The sequence below is a fragment of the Stegodyphus dumicola genome, chromosome 8 (assembly GCF_044657685.1).
Source record: "Stegodyphus dumicola isolate Sdum_Otavi_A_Nest chromosome 8, ASM4465768v1".
Taxonomy (NCBI): Eukaryota; Metazoa; Arthropoda; class Arachnida; order Araneae; family Eresidae; genus Stegodyphus; species Stegodyphus dumicola.
In genome coordinates, this window is record NC_140775.1 from 123577878 (window position 1) to 123598966 (window position 21089).

The following is a 21089-nucleotide window of genomic DNA, read 5'->3' on the forward strand; positions in this document are numbered from 1 at the left end:
CACTTTCAGATGGTTCAATTCTTGCTAAGTGCGACTTCGTAATTTCACTATCAGTTTCGTTGAACTTAATAGTCGCATTTTCACCTTCTTCCACTTCAGGCACTTGAGAATCAGGAAGTTTATTTACATGAATTATTTCTTCATCTCTTTCAGAAGCTTTACAAGACACTTCGTTTATTTCTTCATCATCTTTTATGACTGTAGTTTCTTCTGTAAGCTCCATTTTCATCTGTGGGAATTGCTTTTGCAACTTTTCTTGGCCGACATTTATTTCTTCTGGTCCGGCGTTCTTCTCTTCCAATGTGGTTTTCATCTTCTTCAGTCCGGCTTTGATCTCTTCCAGGCCCGGCTTCCAACTCAGCCTTCATCTCTTGATATCCGATTTCATTTCAGCTCTCATCTATTGATATCCGGCATTCATTTCAGCTCTCATCTCTTGATATCCGGCTTTCATTTCAGCTTTTATCTCTTCCTGTCCGACTTTCATCTCAGCCCTCATCTCGGCTAAGAAGTCCATCAAAGTCTTCGCTTCCTCCGCCATGGCTTTTTTTTCTTCAGGCGGGTCGCTGGCATTCACTCGCAAACCCCACTCCTGACAACAATTGTTACGTTTTTCTTTCTTCTGACACCAGTTGTTACATTATTTTCTTTTCCTTCACGTTCGTATGGATTTGGAGTGAATAATGACGACACTACTTGATGAAGTATCGAAACACGTTTTATTAGCCAGTATTGTCAGGACAGCTCCAAAACACGTTTTACAGTCGTCGATGAACTACTATAGACACGATCAGCGACACAGAATTCAGGTGATCAGGCTATCACGATGGAGACAGCTTCACTGCAAAGCACCAGAGTACAGCTCCAGACTTTGCTTGGTCGTTCTCGGAACTCCACGTACTCTCTAGACTCTCCACTCTACAACTCGCGATGCACTCGACGACACACAGAGCACAGCTCCCGACTCTTCGATTCAGTCGTTCCTGGAGCTCAACACGCTCTCTCGACGATACACTAAGAGACTCTTCGGTGCACTCGCTGGCCGGCTGTCAACTCGATCGACTCCACAGGGATTGACTCGTTAGACGAGACACTAACTCTCTCGCGCTCGCACTCTAGACGAGGCACACGCACACACTGACTGCGGACCAGCAGGGTTTATATAGCTTCCGACTTGTGTTCGAGAACATTCTTGGCTAAACCGATAAGAATTCGTTCCAGAAGGTTCTCCATCCGTCCATATCATATCGCCAAATTGGCAATTTCTCGCCAAATGTGGCAACTTTGCCTTCCCTTACCATTTTATGGCAACCCTAAAACTGCTTTCCGAAGAAGCTATCTTACCGCGCCTGTACATTTCGTAACAGTATTTTCCTGTACTTTTATTTTAATTTATAGTGTATACAAATTTAATACATTAACAAATGTATTAAAGAATAAGTACATATTCAAATTATGCACATCCTAAATTCAACATTCATATTAAATTGTTTTGGGAAAAAAATTTATTTTAAGTAGTTTTATCTGTACTGATATGAATGTCAATTTCTAATAGTTTTTAGAATATCGTGTATAATAAAGTTAAATTAAATTCTTGTAAATATATAAACGCATGATTTATAATTAGTTATCAGATTTTTTTAAGTGATCTGCTTTTAAATAGTACATCAATTTTGTGTACTTTTTATTCAGATTTAAAAAGTATTTGGTTTTCGTTTTATGTGATTACGGCAAAGCCTCATGAGCTACCTGCTTAAGATGGGGCTTGCCTTCGTGGAAGACTTCCTAAAGAAAACTAGCTCGTATACACATTATACATGTTTAAAAACCGCGAAAACACCCATGCAGACAGCCAGTTCGCGGGATTCGAACCTCGGACTGAACTAGCTAGCAGTGTTCAGCGATTTTTCTGTTCGGGCACTCGTGGGATCGATTTAAAAAGACTATAAATAGGAGTATGTACTGCAATTTCTTTCACTGCATACTTTAATATATTTATAATACAGTGTTATATATAGATAGAGTCATTTATTTATTTAAAACAGGTTTTGTGTGCTTTAAACTTTTATGCTTCTGGAAATTATCAGAGATATGTTGGGAATGACAGATATATTGGTAATGACGCCCATGCACTCAGCCAGTTCGCGGGAATCGAACCTCGGACTAAACAACCAGCGTTCAGCGGTTTTACCGCACGGCCGCTGGTGGGATCGATTTTAAATGGGTGTAAATAGGATTGTGTGCTGTAATTTCTTTCACTGTATATGTTAATATATTTATAATACATTTATATATATATATATTGAATGAACTGAAATTCATTCAAATCTAAAATTTTTTCCTAATGCTTGCGCAATAGCTGCAAAGTAAGATAATAATAATAATTTATTTACTAAAGAAATATTTTCTGTATTTCAAAATCTGTGATACTAATATTCTTGTCTTCAACAAGTAAATTAAGAGTCGGGAATGAAGCAAGTTTCTTTACTTCAACCTTATTTCTCCATAATTTGAGTTTATTTTTAAAACATGTAATTTTTTCAGTTAATTCAATAATAGTATGATTACGTCCTTGCATAGACGTATTTAGATTATTTATTTCAAACAAAATATCTGCCAAATAAGCAACTTGAGTAATCCACTTCAACTCGGAGAATTTAGATGCTAATGGGTGTTTCTTTTCTCAAAAAAAATTCGACTCCTGTCCGCAATGATAATACTCTTTGAACAACTTTTCCCCGGGACAGCCATCTAACTTCAAAGTAATATAATAAATGTTCGTATTCTGCACCAAATTCTGAACACAGTTCGCGGAAAATTCTACGGTTAAGAGCTCTTGATTTTATAAAATTGACTACCGTAACAATTTCATCCAAAACGATACTTAATTCGGGCGATAAATTTTTTGAAGCAAGATTTTGTCTATGTAAAAAAACAATGAACCGATAAAATTTGTGAATTCATTTGTTTTGCTCTTGTCGAAAAACCCTTTTGAGATGCTGTCATGGCAGCTGCACCGTCGGTGCAAATACTGAAACACTGATTCCAATTTAATCCTTCTTCTTTAAAAAACGAATCGACAATGAGAAATATATCTTCACCTCTAGTTTTTGTTGACATTGATTTGCAAAATAAAAAATCCTCCTGTATATCTGTTAACCCTGGATACCGCACGTAAACCATTAGTTGAGCATCGTTACTTACATCTGTCGTTTCATCCAGTTGAATACTAAATAAACCAGCAATTTTTATAGCAGAAATAAGTTGATTCTTAATATCAAACGACATATCATTAATTCGTAAACGAATTGTATCATTTGATAATGGTACCTTTTGTAATTTCTTTGAAATTTCATCTCCGCACATGATACGTGCCATGTCAATGGCAGCAGGTTTTATAAGTTTTTCAGCAATATTATGGGGTTTCTTTTGTCTTGCAATATGCCAAGCCACATAAAAAGAAGCAAGTGTAGCTTGTTTGGTAGGAATTAGAAAACTATTACTACTTGGTGCATCTAAACGCTGTCTTTTTAAATCGGCTTCTTTTCTTTCGAAAAAAGTACGATCTTTTCCCTCAAAGGAATAATTTTTATGTTTTGCATCAAAATGTCTTTTAAGTTTGTTCGGTTTCATCGATTCATTACTTAGTATTTCACTGCACAAGACGCATTGCGGCTTGTTCCTTCCTCCATCATAAATACAAGTAAACCCTAATTCTAAAAATGCTTTTTTGTATTCACGTTTTGCCATTTTAGGGTGATTACAATTTTACAATACGCACTGCAGCTTGATCACTCCACTTTTAATAAACAGACAAAAATTGTTTCTAAAATGCTTGTATTCACGTTTCATGATTATTACACATTCCACTGTTATTCACAACATAATACACAGAAACGAGTTTTTGACAAAGAACTTGCAGCGGAGTGCAACTTTTTTACGTAAATATCATTAATATGCAAACAGAAATTAACAGAATACAATTTTCCGTTATTACTTCTTTATTCACACGAGTTAAATCGATAATATCTGCTTGCATGTTTACAACCAACGGAAATTCCCCGGTTTCTTAAAAGTCGAACACCTCATAGAAGAAAGCTATAAGACAGAAATTGGATGTCACTTCTAGAAGGCCATTCGCGAAGAGCGGTAAAACCAATGCATTGTTTTAGAGAATAACTTGTATTAGAAAAAAACTCTTCTAGTAGGTGTTGGTATTACTTATTTTTGTATATTAAAAGTTTTTTTTATTTTGATTTAGTGCGACCCAAAAAATATGCTTCGCGACCCAAAGGTTAAGAACCGCTGGTTTAAATGACTGATTTGGAGGAGGGGGGACAAAATCTTGTTTACATTTTTTGTACTTTTTAGAATACACTTAGTTTCAAAGATGTGTTTTGCACAATCAAGACTTTAATTCATTCCTCTTTGAAAATTTTCGTCTGAGAAAAGGTAATAAAAATTAGGCAGAAGATTTCTGTGTAGAAAATTTAGACATGAAATAAGTTAAAAGCAATTAAATCAATTATTAAATGAACAATTAATCATATAATACTGGTTATTAAGAATTTTGTATGCCTGTTTATTTTTTTATGGAAATATTTGGCATTTTCAGGACACAAAGAACTTTGAAATATTAGTACAAACACATTAATCAATTAAATTGAAATAAATAATGGGATGTAATTTAAAAGAGAGAAATAATTTAATGTAAGAGATTTAGATTTAAAAATTTGCACACACAAATGATTTATCAGATTTTGGTAGGTTTTATTACATAAATAACTTTGATTTTGAAATATGACATTTGAACCTATAAACCTATGTGGATACTGAAAACGTGATGAATATATAAGAATATTATCATTTTCAGTAAGTTTTCTTATTGAATAATAAATTCTGACAATCCTATGCTATAAGAATAGGGTCTAAGTTTGCATAAAAATTCCTCTGTTAAATAAAAGAATTTAAGAGCATTTCTGTAGCCTTTTTGTCAAGACACTAAAGATTTTTTAACTAATTAATCGTCCTCGCTTGCAATTAGAACCATCATTAAATCCCTATTTTATCTACTCATTTCCTGAACATTATCATGTATATAGATTGACCTCGTCTTTGTAACTGATAATTATTACTTGCAAATTATTCTCTTGCTGGTGAACTATTAACAACATTCACTCTCAATACTGCCTGCCTTACGGAAATCGGCGTAAAATGCTGGTACCTAGGCTAATTGTGCGCATGCGCGAACGTAGGTGGTGTGAATAGCCTGTCAGATATTCGCACCGTCGGTGCGATTAGCCACTACGTCAGAGGTCAGACTCGCTATCCCTTCTGCTGTCGAGTGAACAGAGAATCCCGATTGGTTTTCCGATATCGATCTCGACCGGTAGAGTGTCCAGACTAGACCCTCTCCCCCCCAAAGATCGTATTATATTCTCGTGTGTCAAGACGTAAGGTAGCCAAAGCATTTGTCTAGGAAACATATTTAACTCATTAGTGTTTCAAGGTCATATGTTAAAGTATCCACAGGGAAAGCCATTTCGAATGTGAAAAGGTGGTACTCTGAGTTAAAAAAAAAAAAAAAAAAAAAAAAAAAAAAAAAAGAGAGAGAGCAATTTTATATCTCCCGTCCTGCTGGGCCGATTGACGAAATTCATTCATCTCTCAAACACGCGACTTAGGATATATATTAGATTCATATATATAGCATTGTTCTAGCATAGGTAATTTGGCGCAAAATCGGACTTTTTCTAAAGTAACATACCAAGTTTTTCCATATTTCGATTTTACGCCTCAAATTATGCCTAAATATTAAATTTTGTAAAATTTGGTGAGAAATTTACGGAGAAATTCAAAAATTTATCTTCGCGAATTTTTTCAGTTTGCGCCAAGAATAATTCACTTGGCGAACTTCTATGGCATCTTATTTTCCTTTCCCTTCCATTGTGCAGGAGAGGAAAAAAGTTACTTCATTCCTACCTTTTTACATTGTGCATGAGCAGAAAAAAGTCACATCGTTCCTACTTCCAAATAATGTCGTCATTCCCTAACACTGATTTCATTTTGGCGTTTGCATTTCATTTTCGATCAGTGGATTTTATCTCTCATGAAGTGAAGTAAAGGAAGTTGCGATTTGAGTGGAAATTTCGTGTGTGTTGTTTTGCTTTTGCGAATAGGGAGTGAAATTATATTTAGTGAACTAGGTATAATTTTAGATTTAATATAATACGTGTTTATATAGGTAAATTTTACAATGAACCGACTATTCGGAAAAGCGAAGCCTAAAGAACCTCCACCAAATTTAACAGATTGTATAGCGAATGTAAGTAATCATTTTCGCTGGAGAATGCCTTGCGTAATTGATATCAATTGTGTCTTAATTTATACATATATATTTTATTTATGATTACACGCAGGTAAAAAAAAAAAAAAAAAAAGACAGAATTTGTTAAGAAGTAGAACAATACCACTATACTTTTCCTTTTCCCCCTTCTTGAAGTTTAAAAAATGAGAAAAAATGCTTATGTTATTGCCTCCGTTTATGGTATACCTTATCCCGTAGAGGAACAGTCGTTGTTTCGATTTTACTTTGATGATGTTTAATTTCATTATCAAGTAAATCAACGCGATTGGTGCAATATAGTTTTGATTTTTCAACTTTACTTAGTTTCTTTTAAAAAATGATGTTATTTAAATTTTGAGGCCAAATCAAACTGCTAATAGTTTGATTTGGCTTCAAAACTGTTAAATAATTTATTCAATCAAATTACATGAAATTCGATTTAAATTAAAAATATTTTATGATTATATGATTTATATTCAAACTGAGTAGCTAGATTTAAATAAAATAATGGTAATAATAATAATAATAATAATAATAATAAAATGGGAATGGGAATGCTTGACATACTTTATGCCACCATTCTTATTTGTTGTGAAATATTTATTAATATTTTTAGAATTGGTTTATGAAGGAATATATTTAATGCTTCTCTACTTAATATTGTAGTTAATAAACAAAGAAATGAATTTTTCAAAAAAATTAAAGGAAAAATATGATGGAATTGCTTGAAATCATATCGGAAGCTAATGCAAAAGACCAAATTAAAAATGCATTAAAGTAACTATCATCTATAACTTTAAAATAGAATCATTTTTTACAAAAATCAGATTTCTGTGTAGAGATATGTAATTTTCATATTTAAGTTGATATTTCAGAAAATATTGAAAACTTCATTAATAGAAAGTTAGGTGTAGTGCTATTCCTGAAAATAGTTTTCTTCTAATTGCCTAACAGAAAGTATTAGATTGTATAGAGTAAATTTTCAGAAAATGTCAACAATTTCCATCTGCTAAAGTACAAATCTCACCAGGTTTCAAATCTCAGAGACCTCTTAGACAAAAACTACGCAGACGAATTTCATAAACATATTATTACTGACAATTTAACAATCGTTCAAAACCAGCCTTTAAGAAATTTAATGAAAAAAGGCATCAAATTTAGACCAGTACTGAAAATTGGCAAAAAAACAGTTTAAAAAAAGTCTAGAGTTCATAGCTAAAACTACAAATTAAATATCCCAAATTCTACCTTTATAGTTTGGAAACATGAAGTGTTAGAAGAACTGAAGCAAAGAATTTGAAGGATTGAATTTAATGGCAATTTATCATGGAGTTTTCTCAATCCTCTATTGCAAGATTTGAAACAAAAATTTGTAATAACCAAAATTGACAAAGCCGGTAATAATTTCAGCATTATTTGAAAATTTTCTTATGTCTGGCTAATTAATACTGAACCGAATAATGCCATTACTTACATACTTACCAGTACATAGAAAAATATCATTGCAACAGGGGCGTAGCTAGAGGGGAGCAAGGGGGCATCTGTTCCCCAGCGCAAACTCCAAGGGGTGTCAAACTGATGTTAGGACATTTTAGAATTAAATGTTTTCCATCCTTGGCAAGCAGTAGGGGGTGCGAAATCTACGGTTGTCCCTGGGCGCTGAAAACCCTAGCTACGACTCTGCATTGCAAAAAAGCTAAAAGCAAAATTTCACAACCATCTAACTACAATAGATTTGCAAATCTGTATGCTCTTTCTAAATTCCAGAAATCACCACTCAAATTTAGATTTATAGCAAATGGTACAAATAATTTATAAAAAGAATATAGATTACATATTTGCAATTAAACTTTAAAAAAAATCTGTGTTTTAATTCATCATCTATTTAACAAGCAACACAACTATTGTTGGATTATTTATAATAATGCTTCAGTTCTCAACAAATTTAAAAGTGTAGAAATCAAGAACAATAACTGCTATGACTTTTAAAACTTTTATAATTCCCTACCATTAGAAGAAATTTTTACTAGTTTAATGCAACTCCCACAACCTTTTCCTGACATGCTTAACATCCTTTGAATTGAAAGATGGAAAACTTACCTGAATTGTGCTTTATTTAATAACTACATTTAAGTCAATAATAAGATCTTTCAGCAGTTGAGAGTAATATCAGTGGGAGCAAACAGTTCTACACAAATATGTAACCTATTTCTTTTTGCTTATGAATATAAATTCCAAATAAGTTTGAATAAAAATGAATTAAAGTTATTTGCAAATACATTTAGATACATTGATGATATTATAACTTTCAATAATAATTCTGCTTTTGAACAATTCAAAATTTACCCAAATAGTTTAACATTTAATAAAACTAATATGAATCAAGATACTATTGAATACCTAGACCTGCTCATAATTAAACCCAGCAAAATTAAATTATATGATAAAAAGAGGAATTTCCAGTGTAATACTATTAAACTAATTAATTGGAACTCTAATATCTCTAGAAAAGTAATAGGTAACACTTTTTATAGCCAAATAATCGAAATAAAAATTATATGTACTGAAATAGAAGATTTAAAGGAAGAAATAATAAAGCTAATTAATGTTCTGTAGTTAATAACCAAATCCCAACATAATTTATTAATTTATATATTAAAAAGGCAGGCATTAACTTTTCTGTATAATATTTTGATTCTTTATGGTATAACATTACCTTAAACCTTACCTGGAGAATTTTGAAGAGTTAAAGGATTATCTTGTAAATATTAATTTGTAAAAATGTGTATTTAATCAATACTGAATTCTTTCCTTTTATTGATGAAGAGCCATCTTTTTTCAAAAGTCTCAATTATAACCCAAATTGAGTGAAGATTTTTATCTTTTTCTAATTTTCCTTACTTTTGGCCAGTATTTAGTAAAGTTTTCATTAAACCTTTTGAAATTCAGTTTTAATAAATTAAAACTATTATAATAAATTTCTTACTTTAATAAAAACATTTCAACAATTTTTTTCAAAATTTAAATTAAATTTATTTAATTTTACTTCAAAAATTTTTGATTGATCTTTGAATTATGGTAACTTGGCGAAAATTTGGCGACCAACTCTGCTACAGCAACCCTCTATTTTTTTTTCGCCGCCATTTTGTCTTCACGAAGTAAAGACATGTTTCTTTTCTTTTTATTTACTAAACACTTTTTCCAACAATCTACTAGCTGAATTACACTTATGATAGAAATTTTATGTACCAAAACTGCTTAATCATGACAAATATTAACTGCAAAATTGGGAAAAAGTGCACAATCGCAAACTCCTTGCGCGTTTTTCAGAATAGCACATACACATAAACCATTTACACGTCGAATTATTTTTACTTAAAAAAACATCCCAGAATTGCACAAAAATGGCATTGCACACATTCTTAACTTTATCCATCTACACTGCTATTTTCTCATAAATTACAAAAATTACAAAATAATATTTTGATTCTTTATGGTATGATAACATTACCTTAAACATTACCTGGAGAATTTTGAAGAGTTAAAGGATTATCTTGAAAATATTAATTTGTAAAAATGTGTATTTAATCAATACTGGATTCTTTCCTTTTATTGATGAAGGGCCATCTTTTTTCAAAAGTCTCAATTATAGCCCAAATTGAGTGAAGATTTTTATCTTTTTCCAATTTTCCTTACTTTTGGCCAGTATTTAGTAAAGTTTTCATTAAACCTTTTGAAATTCAGTTTTAATAAATTAAAACTATTATAATAAATTTCTTACTTTAATAAAAAACATTTCAACAATTTTTTTCAAAACTTAAATTAAATTTATTTAATTTTACTTCAAAAATTTTTGGTTGATCTTTGAATTATGGTAACTTGGCGATTTTTTGGCGAAAATTTGGCGACCAACTCTGCTACAGCAACCCTCTATTTTTTTTCGCTGCCATTTTGTCTTCACGAAGTAAAGACATGTTTGTTTTCTTTTTATTTACTTAACACTTTTTCCAACAATCTACTAGCCGAATTACACTTATGCTAGAAATTTTACGTAACAAAACTGCTTAATCATGACAAATATTAACTGCAAAATTGGGAAAAAGTGCACAATCGCAAACTCCTTGCGCGTTTTTCAGAATAGCACATGCACATAAACCATTTACACGTCGACTTATTTTTACTTAAAAAAACATCCCAGAATTGCACAAAAATGGCATTGCACACACTCTTAACTTTATCCATCTACACTGCTATTTTCTCATAAATTACAAAAATTTGCACGAAAGTGCAGGAAAATTTTCTTAATCTTTAAACTCGGTAAAAAGCACATATACGAAATTACCTGATCGCGAAAAAGTATATACTCTTTTCAAGGATGAACATTTCCACGTATAAAATAAATAAAATATCCAAAAGCTTTTACCTCTAAATTATCTATTATATTATAAACGTCACCAACGAATTTATACGAAAACATTAAAAATAGTTACAAATACTTAGTGTCAAATATTTTAATTATTTCCATACACGTTTACTTTAACTGAAACGTATACCAAATTCCTACAAACATAAAATTCACAAAATAACTATCATTTAATTAAAACATCACTAAACCATGTACACGTCGATTTATTTTTACTTAAAAAAACATCCTAGAATTGCACAAAAATGGCATTGAACTCTTCACTATATCCATGTACACTGCTTTTTTGTTAGAAATTAGAAAAATTTTCACGAAAATGCATGAAAATTTTGTGAATCTTTAAATCCGGTAAAAAGAACATATATGAAATTACCTGATCGCGAAAAAGTATATACCCTTTCCAAGGATGAACATTTCCAGGTATAAAATAAATAAAATATCCAAAAACTTTTACCTCTAAATTATCTATTATATTATAAACATCACCAATGAATTTATACAAAAACATTAAAAATAGTTACAAATACTTAGTGTCAAATATTTAAATTATTTCCATACATGTTTAATTCAACTGAAACGTATACCCAATTCCTACAAGCATAAAATTCACAAAATAAATATCATTTAATTAAAATATAACTAAACCATGTACACATCGACTTATTTTTACTTAAAAAAACATCCCAGAATTGCACAAAAATGGCATTGCGCACACTCTTCACTATATCCATATACACTGCTTTTTTCTCATAAATTAGAAAAATTTCACGAAAATGCATGAAAATACTCAATGTATACTACTCAAACGTATTCCAAAATACTACAAACATATAACTCACAAAATCACGATTATTAAATTAAAATATAATTAAATTAAAAAACACTACTTAAAATATAAATAAGCACATACATTAAATTAATAAAAATTACATTACAATCCTAATTACTTTAAACTAAATCATTGCTAATAACAATTTTCCAATAATACCATATTAATTTATTTACTCCTTACATTTAGAACAATGCATAAAAATAATATCCTCAAATGATTAAAAATACTAACTTACCTAATCTTCTTCAGAATCTTCATTACGTGGCATGCACACTTCCCTACAGAAAGAGTTCCAATCGGCTGCAGTACTACTGCTAATTTCTAAATCCGAAATCCAGTAGTCAACTGGCAGTCTATTCACCAAGTAATAAGAAATTAATAAAATTTCACCCAAACTCAAACTACTTTCAGCAAACCTTGTACCCTTCCTTACACTCCGTTTCACAAAATGTCCATTTTCACAAGATTTCTTGCACCGCCATTCAAACTCACCTTGTAAACCCTGTAATATCCTTCCTTTCACACAATCTCATTATTATTATCAGATAAACGCATTAAAAATTCAGAATTCACTTTACATAGCGCCATGCAATCCGAAAATTAATCAACACTATTTCACACAACACACAATGAAGCTTAATACAAAATTATTTTTCTAAATTTACCCCCTTTTCCGATTAAAGAACTGTAATTCGTCCATTAATGTAACGTGACATATCTCATGATTTCTCATTTCCCTCACACAAAATAATGCGTAATTGGAACTGAGTACTTCTCACATTATTACCAAAGTTCTAGGTAGTAACCTTTATCGCCTCCAAAATGTCGCCAAATTACCTGTTACCATATTCCAAAGATCAGCCAAATTTTTTTCATACTTTATTTCAAAATTATTTTCGTTTTTTTACAATCCTTAATATTTTACAGCTCTTAATAGTTTGCAACCATTTTTCACATAACGTTACAGTTAGCATAGTTTGCAACCGCTCATTGAGCTGTGGGGTTACAGTCTCCCCCTCTGGGACCCCTTTTCATACGACGTCTCGGCGAATAGCCAGAAATATGTTGGTTTGGTCTGCCTCGTCTCCTATACTCTATCACCTGGTTCGTAAGATGTTGATGACCATAATGTATTTTGTGCTTTTCATACTCTTCAAACGTCACTGAATCAGGATGATTCATTCAGAATTTCATATAATCAAGATAATTCTTTTCATAATTCACTGAATCGAGGTGATGCATTCAAACATTTCTGGATCGGGATGATTCACTTCAAACTTCATCGAATCGGGATGATTCATCACCCAACACAGAAACAGGATAATTCAGGATGATTCTCTTCATACTTCATGGAATCGGGATGATTCACTCAAACCTCCATAGAATCAGGATGATTCTCTTTAAACCTTCACTGAATCAGAATGATTCATTCAACAGCACAGAATCAGGATGATTCTCTTCAAACCATGGAGTTGGATCTCCCCCTAGTTCAAAGCAGTTCTCTTGAATTTTTGCAACAAGCGATTTAGTGGAGTACGCCTTTTGTAGGCAGGTGTTTACCTTCATCACTTCAAAGATTCACTAAAGTGGATGTTTGAAAACTTTAGGTTAATTGAAAATTTATGGAATTTTTGTCTACATGCATAATTAGCTCTTTGAATTGAATCACTTTCAAATTATCTGAGGCAGGCAGACCCAGTTCAGTGGGAGATTGCAGATCTTTTTTCTGGTTAGTCCCAAAAATGCCTCTTATCGTACTTTCAATATCCGATGAAATGTTCAATATTTGTTTAAAGAAATTTTATGAGTTCTTTAATTACCCTTAACAATTACATAATATTTTAAAAACAACATCGAACAAAATCGTTAATCTGAGATTACTTCGAAAACAAAACTAACATTTTACAAAGATTGGTACATTTGCCAATGGACAATAAATACGCAAATTTAATAAATATAGAATCCCCAAAATATTCTATTAGTAATGCCTGTGATGTCTACAAAATACTAAATGCTTTAAGAAATTAATTTTTAATTATAGTTCTCTTTGAAAAACACAATTAGATATACAAGTTGTTCTCAAATATTACAAAATAATAATTTAAAATTTTTATAAATTCACAATTAGAAAATGTAGTAAATATTAGAATGAATGCCTTTTCAGAATAACAGTAAATAAAATATTAATTCAAAAGAAGTATTCTTACTGCATAAAAACATTAGTGGCACAGTTTAAATAATATACTAGATAAAACCCTTTTCACTTTTAAATCATTTCTATTCTCAAAGAGGATAAGAAGATATCCGTTAATATTTATTCATAAAATAAAAGAAAACATACAACTCATTCATAGATAGCAATACAGTTATAAAATCCTAAAAGAATTATGCACACAGGAAACATTTATCAATCGGAATAAAAATAACATTTTGCAATGTAAACACTTATTGTTCAGAGCCGAAATGAAATTTAACTTGTATTGACTTGAAAAGTGAAATCAAAATTAATCTTCAGTTAGAACATAGAATTAAAACACAGGAAATTCTAAAAAAACCTATATTTAAACAATGTAAGACAATATAAATTCTTAAAGTGCAACATATCTAAAAGGAAATGCCTAGAGCTTATATATATATGCTTTATATATGATTCTGTTTCATTTTTAAGGACACATTCCATTCCATATTATTAAAGTATTAACGACGTTATAGTTAGAAATTTATATTATTTCAAGTGTAACTTTTATCTCTTTATTAAGTTAAATGCTTATTTATCTGTTATCTTTGGGTGAAGATGAAAACATGCAATGTCCATAATAACCTTCGGGTGCAGATAAAACCGCTACTTTATGCAATTTCCAAAATAATCTTAATGTGAGGACTTCGCTGGTGGGAGTAGTACCTAAAACCTGGAAAAGAATATGAGTCAATGCCTTGGAGTCCCTAAACTAAACATGGTTTTTTCTCAACTGGATAAATCATTCGAGCCTCGCTTTGGGTAACCAACTAAAACCAAAACTACCATAAACAAAAGACTCACTAGGCGTTTTTAAATAGTTTTAATTAACAAAACAGAAATAAGATAAAACATTACAATTAAGGGCGTTGTAATTACATATTTAAGTTACAAAGTAATCTCGGGGAAGTTCATGACTCCCGCACATCGACTGAAGGCTAGAAACTTTTTATTTGGCTGGTGTTTATTCTGGCAGCCACTAGGTGTCGCTCGTTGAGCCGTGGGATTACACAGATAAATTACATCTGTAATCGGGGTGTGAATGGGTCTTTGAGACATGGACATTTCATTAGTAATAATTAAGAACATGATTCTCATGCAGCATCACTGACATTTTGGTGACATTTTGGTGATGACATTTAGTGCCATATGTTGACCTTTTTTTTTTTTACATTTTTGCTTTCAATAAAACCTCTTGTCATTTCAAGCATGTATGTCAATTTTTACTTCTCTATTATTCCATGAATTATTGAGTTTTCAAATGTTAACGGACTTTTGAATCACTCAGTATATATATATATATATATATATATGCCACATCGCTGCAGTTTTCATTGATAAATGGAATAAAGTTACTGATACTGCAGATTTGAAAGCAAGATGATTGTTCTGATTATGAATATTTTGTTCAGTTTCAATCTTATTTGTATTCAGTAGTATACATTTTCAGCTATTGCACATCTTTTTTAAATACAATACATACTTTATTGGATAATCTGTTATCAGATAATTATGTTTGTAGAAATATTTTTAAAATTTACTCTTCATATTTACACATTACGGTATTTTCTAGAGGTGATTCACTACTAGAAGTGATACATCCATCTTTGTATGACTTCATTTCAGTGTGTATTTTCCATTGCCATCTTCGCACTCAGTTTGATTGTGAAAAAATTGTGTACTAATGTTTAAAATTTTGTAAAATAATCGCAGTAATATTTTAAACAAAATTAACCAGTTTACTGTACTGCAAAATTCAAATTCTCTGCAATTTTTCTTCTCCAAAGGACGAGCTAACACATTCATGTAATATCATCCAGGTCCCTGTTTGTTCATTTGGCTTCACAGAGAAGCAAATACATTCCCGAGGCAGGCCTCCTGGGAATCGAGCGATCTGCCGGTTCTAGATAGTGGAGGGCGTGGGACCCTTTATTAGACACCAGATGTCCCTGTCCTCTAGCACCCATTAAAGTGACTGCCATGAAATTTTCAGCAGAATAAAAGAAAAAAAAAAAACATTTGTAAATAGATTTATTGAATGATTCTGGGGATAAGTATATAATTAGAATGAAATGTATACATGTAAAGAAGTAAATCTTTGCAACTCAAATTAATGACAGCTCATCATTCTCGTTTCATTTGTAAAAAACTGCAAAATTGCACCAAGATGATTGCGTTAGTATGCAAGTACCAAATTTTGCTTGTGACTTGCAGATCGAGTATCATTACAACATTAAAAAATGTTTTTCATAAAAGCTGCACTCAAAAAAAAAAAAAAAAAAAAAAAGGAAAAAAAGAATTAAAAAATTAAAAACATTAGAAATAAACTGTAAAATTAAACGGAAAACATAGGAATAAAATCATGTCTTCATGTCACACTTTAAATCATGTCATCCGACTAAACAAAAGTTAGCTTCATTTTATTCCTATGTTTTCCGTGCTCTTCAAGTTTGCTCCTCCAAACTAGCCCTTGATGAAGAACTAAATTATTTAAAAGCAATAGCTATTGACAGGGGCTTTTCACCCAACATTATTAATTAATCAAATTAAAAAATTCTCATCTCAACACACTAAAAGCCACACTCTTATTTTAGGAGATTATAAAAATTCTGTTGTCATTCCCTTCTTTCCATCAATTAGCTATAAAGTTGCACATATTTTGCAGAAATTTAACTTTCGGGTTGTTTTTTCTCCCATCAATAAAATTCCAACTTCTATACTCAAGGACCCCATTCCGGATATGAATTCCTGGGGTATTTATAGGATTCCTTGCCAGCGTGGTTTAATTTACATTGGCCAAACTAAGAGAGCCTTAAAATTTCGTGTCAAAGAACATGAGGCATATGTTAGAAAAAAGGAAACACAGAGGTCTTCTGTTGCTCAACATTGTTGGTCCGAAAATCACACTTTCAATTTTTCTGCTGCCAAAATTATTCAAAAAACATCTTCCATTGGAGAACTGGATTTTCTAGAGGCATTTCACATTCATAAAAATCTTTCTGTTCTAGTTAACGAACCTAATTCCAATCCAAATTTGCCTTCGGCTTTTAGAGAAATTATGTTTTAGTTCTGGTTTTGCCAACAGATGGCGCCACTTGCTTATTCTTGTCCAGGCTTTCTTATCTTATCTAATCATTATTTCCTATCTTGTTCATTTGCGGTTTTGCAGCTGAAGATGATGGTTCGGTAAAACCATCGAAACTAGTCCTGTGAAAATTTTGTAGGTATAACGCTGATTTTTGTTGTTTGACTTCTGAATTAGTATTTATTCGGCGTGTTATTGTGTCTTAATTATAGAAGCCCCAAACAGGCTTACATTTTGCTTTCTTTTTTGCACGTGGTGTGGCCGCCATTTTGTGATTGTAGGAGTTTCGGTGAGTACATTTTTGCAATTTTCAAGTTATGTTTATGTTTTGTACATTTGGATATTGTGCTTTGCTTGTCTGATTTCATGCATTTTGCTTACAAACGTTTTGTTTTCTATTCATTTCAGTGAGGGATTTTTCTGCTGTTTTGTGTGTACTTTATTATTGCTCAGTTAATTTAGTTTGATTTTCTGCATTGTTTATCATGCCTTCATCCATTAATCGTTTCACTAAATTACGCCTGAAACGGCAAAAATTCCTGAATCATCTTGACTTTTTACTTAAATGTAAATGTAAAAAATTGATCCCCAATTTTATTCAAAACAAATCTAATCAAAAACTTTCGAGTCGCGTTTCGAGAATTCTGTTAAATTGCAAGCTTGCCTTACTTCAGTCCGTGATAAGGGATACACGTCAACAATTGTCCAAAGTTGAACATGAACTCTATAAGCTTCATCTGGAACTCGCTAAATCATATCCAAAATTCACTGGCCTTGAGCAAAAGTCTTGGTCTAGAACGGAGAATGCAATTAACCGTCATAAAAACACCCTTGCAGTTAAATTCGAAAAACTTCTTTTACAATCTTCCAGTTCAAGTAGTTCAAAAAATCTTCCCATTGTAAACATCAAGCCAATAGTTAATATTTCTAATGTTAGTCTTTCAGAAGAACAAGAGAGAATTCTAAAATATAATTTTAACTTCTCACAAACCTGTAAACCCTTGATTCCAAAGATTTTGGCTCCTATCGAAAAAGCTTTCAAGTTCAGTAAAGTTTCAGATTCACAGAAAGAAATGATTAGGCATCTTATTGCTCATAATGTGAAATTCAATAATAAACCTTTGAAACCAAATCTAACTGCGAGAGAAAGAGCTACAATGCGCGAAATTCATTCTAACCCGGATATTATCATTTCAAAGCCTGACAAAGGTGGCCAGATAGTCGTCATGGATAAGAACACTTACATCGATGGTGTCACTAAACTCTTAAACGAAGGACCATATAATCCGATCCCTAAAGATCCTTCACCTTCGGACTTATCCAAAATAAAAACTGGGATCAAATCTTCGCAAATCATTTCAAGCAACTTAAAACATTCGCTTATCCCATCTGTTGCGAATTGTGCCAGATTATATGCTCTTCCCAAAATTCATAAAAGTGGTATTCCTTTCCGCCTTATTGTATCAAATTTAGGTACTGCCTCGTATCCTTTAGCTAAATATTTAGTTTCTAGATTTTCCACTCTATTAGACAATAACATTTACACCATAAAAAATTCAATAGAGTTTGTAAAAAAGGTTAAAAACATTTCTCCTAGTAATTTACTCATGGTTTCTTTTGATGTAAAATCATTATTCACCAATGTCCCAGTGGAGGGTGCATTAAGATGTCTAGAAACCAGACTTCGCGAATTTCATTTCTCTTGCATCGAAATTGATGAGCTAATTTCTCTCACTCAACTCTGTTTGAAACAAACACATTTTGTTTTCCAAAATAAATATTACAAGCAAACTGAGGGATTAGCCATGGGAAGTCCCCTCAGTCCCATCCTGGCTGATATCTACATGCATTATTATGAATCAAAATTGTTTGAAACTTTAAACTTCCCGGCATGGTTCCGCTACGTAGACGATACTTTTACCCTGTTTGAAGGTAATAAAGATGATTTAAATAAAGTTCTTTCAACAATGAATTCTATTGATCCTGCTATTCAGTTCACTTTTGAACTTGAGACTTGCAATTCTCTTCCATTTCTCGACATTCTGGTCACACGTAACACATCCAACTTCAGTACTACAGTTTACTGTAAACCTTCATCGGTTTGCCTTCCACCACACTTTAAATCATGTCATCCGACTAAACAAAAGTTAGCTTCATTTTATTCCTATGTTTTCCGTGCTCTTCAAGTTTGCTCCTCCAAACTAGCCCTTGATGAAGAACTAAATTATTTAAAAGCAATAGCTATTGACAGGGGCTTTTCACCCAACATTATTAATTAATCAAATTAAAAAATTCTCATCTCAACACACTAAAAGCCACACTCTTATTTTAGGAGATTATAAAAATTCTGTTGTCATTCCCTTCTTTCCATCAATTAGCTATAAAGTTGCACATATTTTGCAGAAATTTAACTTTCGGGTTGTTTTTTCTCCCATCAATAAAATTCCAACTTCTATACTCAAGGACCCCATTCCGGATATGAATTCCTGGGGTATTTATAGGATTCCTTGCCAGCGTGGTTTAATTTACATTGGCCAAACTAAGAGAGCCTTAAAATTTCACGTCAAAGAACATGAGGCATATGTTAGAAAAAAGGAAACACAGAGGTCTTCTGTTGCTCAACATTGTTGGTCCGAAAATCACACTTTCAATTTTTCTGCTGCCAAAATTATTCAAAAAACATCTTCCATTGGAGAACTGGATTTTCTAGAGGCATTTCACATTCATAAAAATCTTTCTGTTCTAGTTAACGATCCTAATTCCAATCCAAATTTGCCTTCGGCTTTTAGAGAAATTATGTTTTAGTTCTGGTTTTGCCAACAGATGGCGCCACTTGCTTATTCTTGTCCAGGCTTTCTTATCTTATCTAATCATTATTTCCTATCTTGTTCATTTGCGGTTTTGCAGCTGAAAATGAAGGTTCGGTAAAACCATCAAAACTAGTCCTGTGAAAATTTTGTAGGTATAACGCTGATTTTTGTTGTTTGACTTCTGAATTAGTAAATATTTTATCATAAATTCTGCAAAGAACAAAAATACTCCCGAGTTTGGATAAAGTACATAAACAATGCATCCCATTAAACAAAAGCTGTATATTACACAGCCACATGTAAGGTAAGTTTGAGACAGTTTCAGTTAGAAAATAATCTACAAAATTGCCCCTCCTCTCAGACAAACTCTGGTAAACCTTGCCGTATTCAATAACCTAACCTACAGAATGTGTAAAAGAATTTTCTATATTAATTTTGATTTCTTCAGAAATTTCTTGGTTTAACTGTTTGAAAAGTTACAATTTCACTTTGAGTAATCACATTCTTTGCACGTTATTTTACTATTTTTATTTTCTTGTTCGAAGTAATGGATGTATTGAAGCCGCAAAAAGTTTTGGGTATAATATTTCAACAAAAATAACCATCTTGATCACTCCTGAAACTATCTGGTCGATTATTTTGCATGGCATATGTAAATACAGTCATAAAAAAGGACTCTTTTTTCCAAAATGGATTTTAAAGAGGATATAAAATTGATTCAGATGGGATTTTTTTGTGAGATCTGTATGTACCTCAAAAAACTCAAGATTAGTTGTAGAAATTCGAAGCATTTAATGTATAACGAACGGTATAAGCTAAGCTAAAATTATCTAATTATCTATTTCAGTTAATGTTACAGAATGCATTGTTCCTTAATCTTCGAATTGGATCCGGCTTATTATTTTTTGCAGACTGTTAGAGCAATTTTATAAAAGTAAGCTTGAACTTTCAATTATGTCAAAAAGAATTTCCGATTCTGGAGCTGCCAAAGGATCTACAAAGCGAAAGCATGTTTCGATGTCCATCAAACAAAATGTGGAATTGCTGCACAAAATGGATAAAGGCATATCCTTTGTTTCTCTAACCATTTCGAAATCTGTTTATCAATTTCATGCTGCTCTGCGGGCAGGGGGGGGAGTTGCGGCGCGCAATGAACTAGAAGTTCATCTGTCAGCACTATCGTTATCTTCAGGGCAGATGTTTTTATTTTATTCAGCTTATAATTCTTTACTAAATGTAGTATTTCATCTTGATGTACTCTGTCTTTAATATGATTTAAATCAAATTCCTGATCATTATAAATATCACGAATACACATCAAATAGTTTTCTGGTTGCAATTTTCGAATTTCAACCAT

The 21089-nt window shown here is 31.9% G+C and overlaps 1 protein-coding gene across 2 annotated transcripts in view; it reads left to right on the forward strand.

Moving 5' to 3' along the window:
* Vps60 (vacuolar protein sorting 60) overlaps positions 1 to 21089 on the forward strand; it is a 66482-nt gene that overhangs the window by 2794 nt on the left and 42599 nt on the right. Inside the window, exon 1 of one of the 2 annotated variants that reach the window (XM_085822353.1) lies at positions 6106 to 6325. The exons of the other annotated variant lie outside the window; for it this stretch is intronic. Coding sequence (XP_085678479.1) covers positions 6257 to 6325 — 69 coding nt within the window. The 5' untranslated portion in view covers positions 6106 to 6256. Of the gene's footprint in view, positions 1 to 6105; positions 6326 to 21089 lie in introns of those variants that run through there. 2 annotated transcript variants of the gene reach the window in all.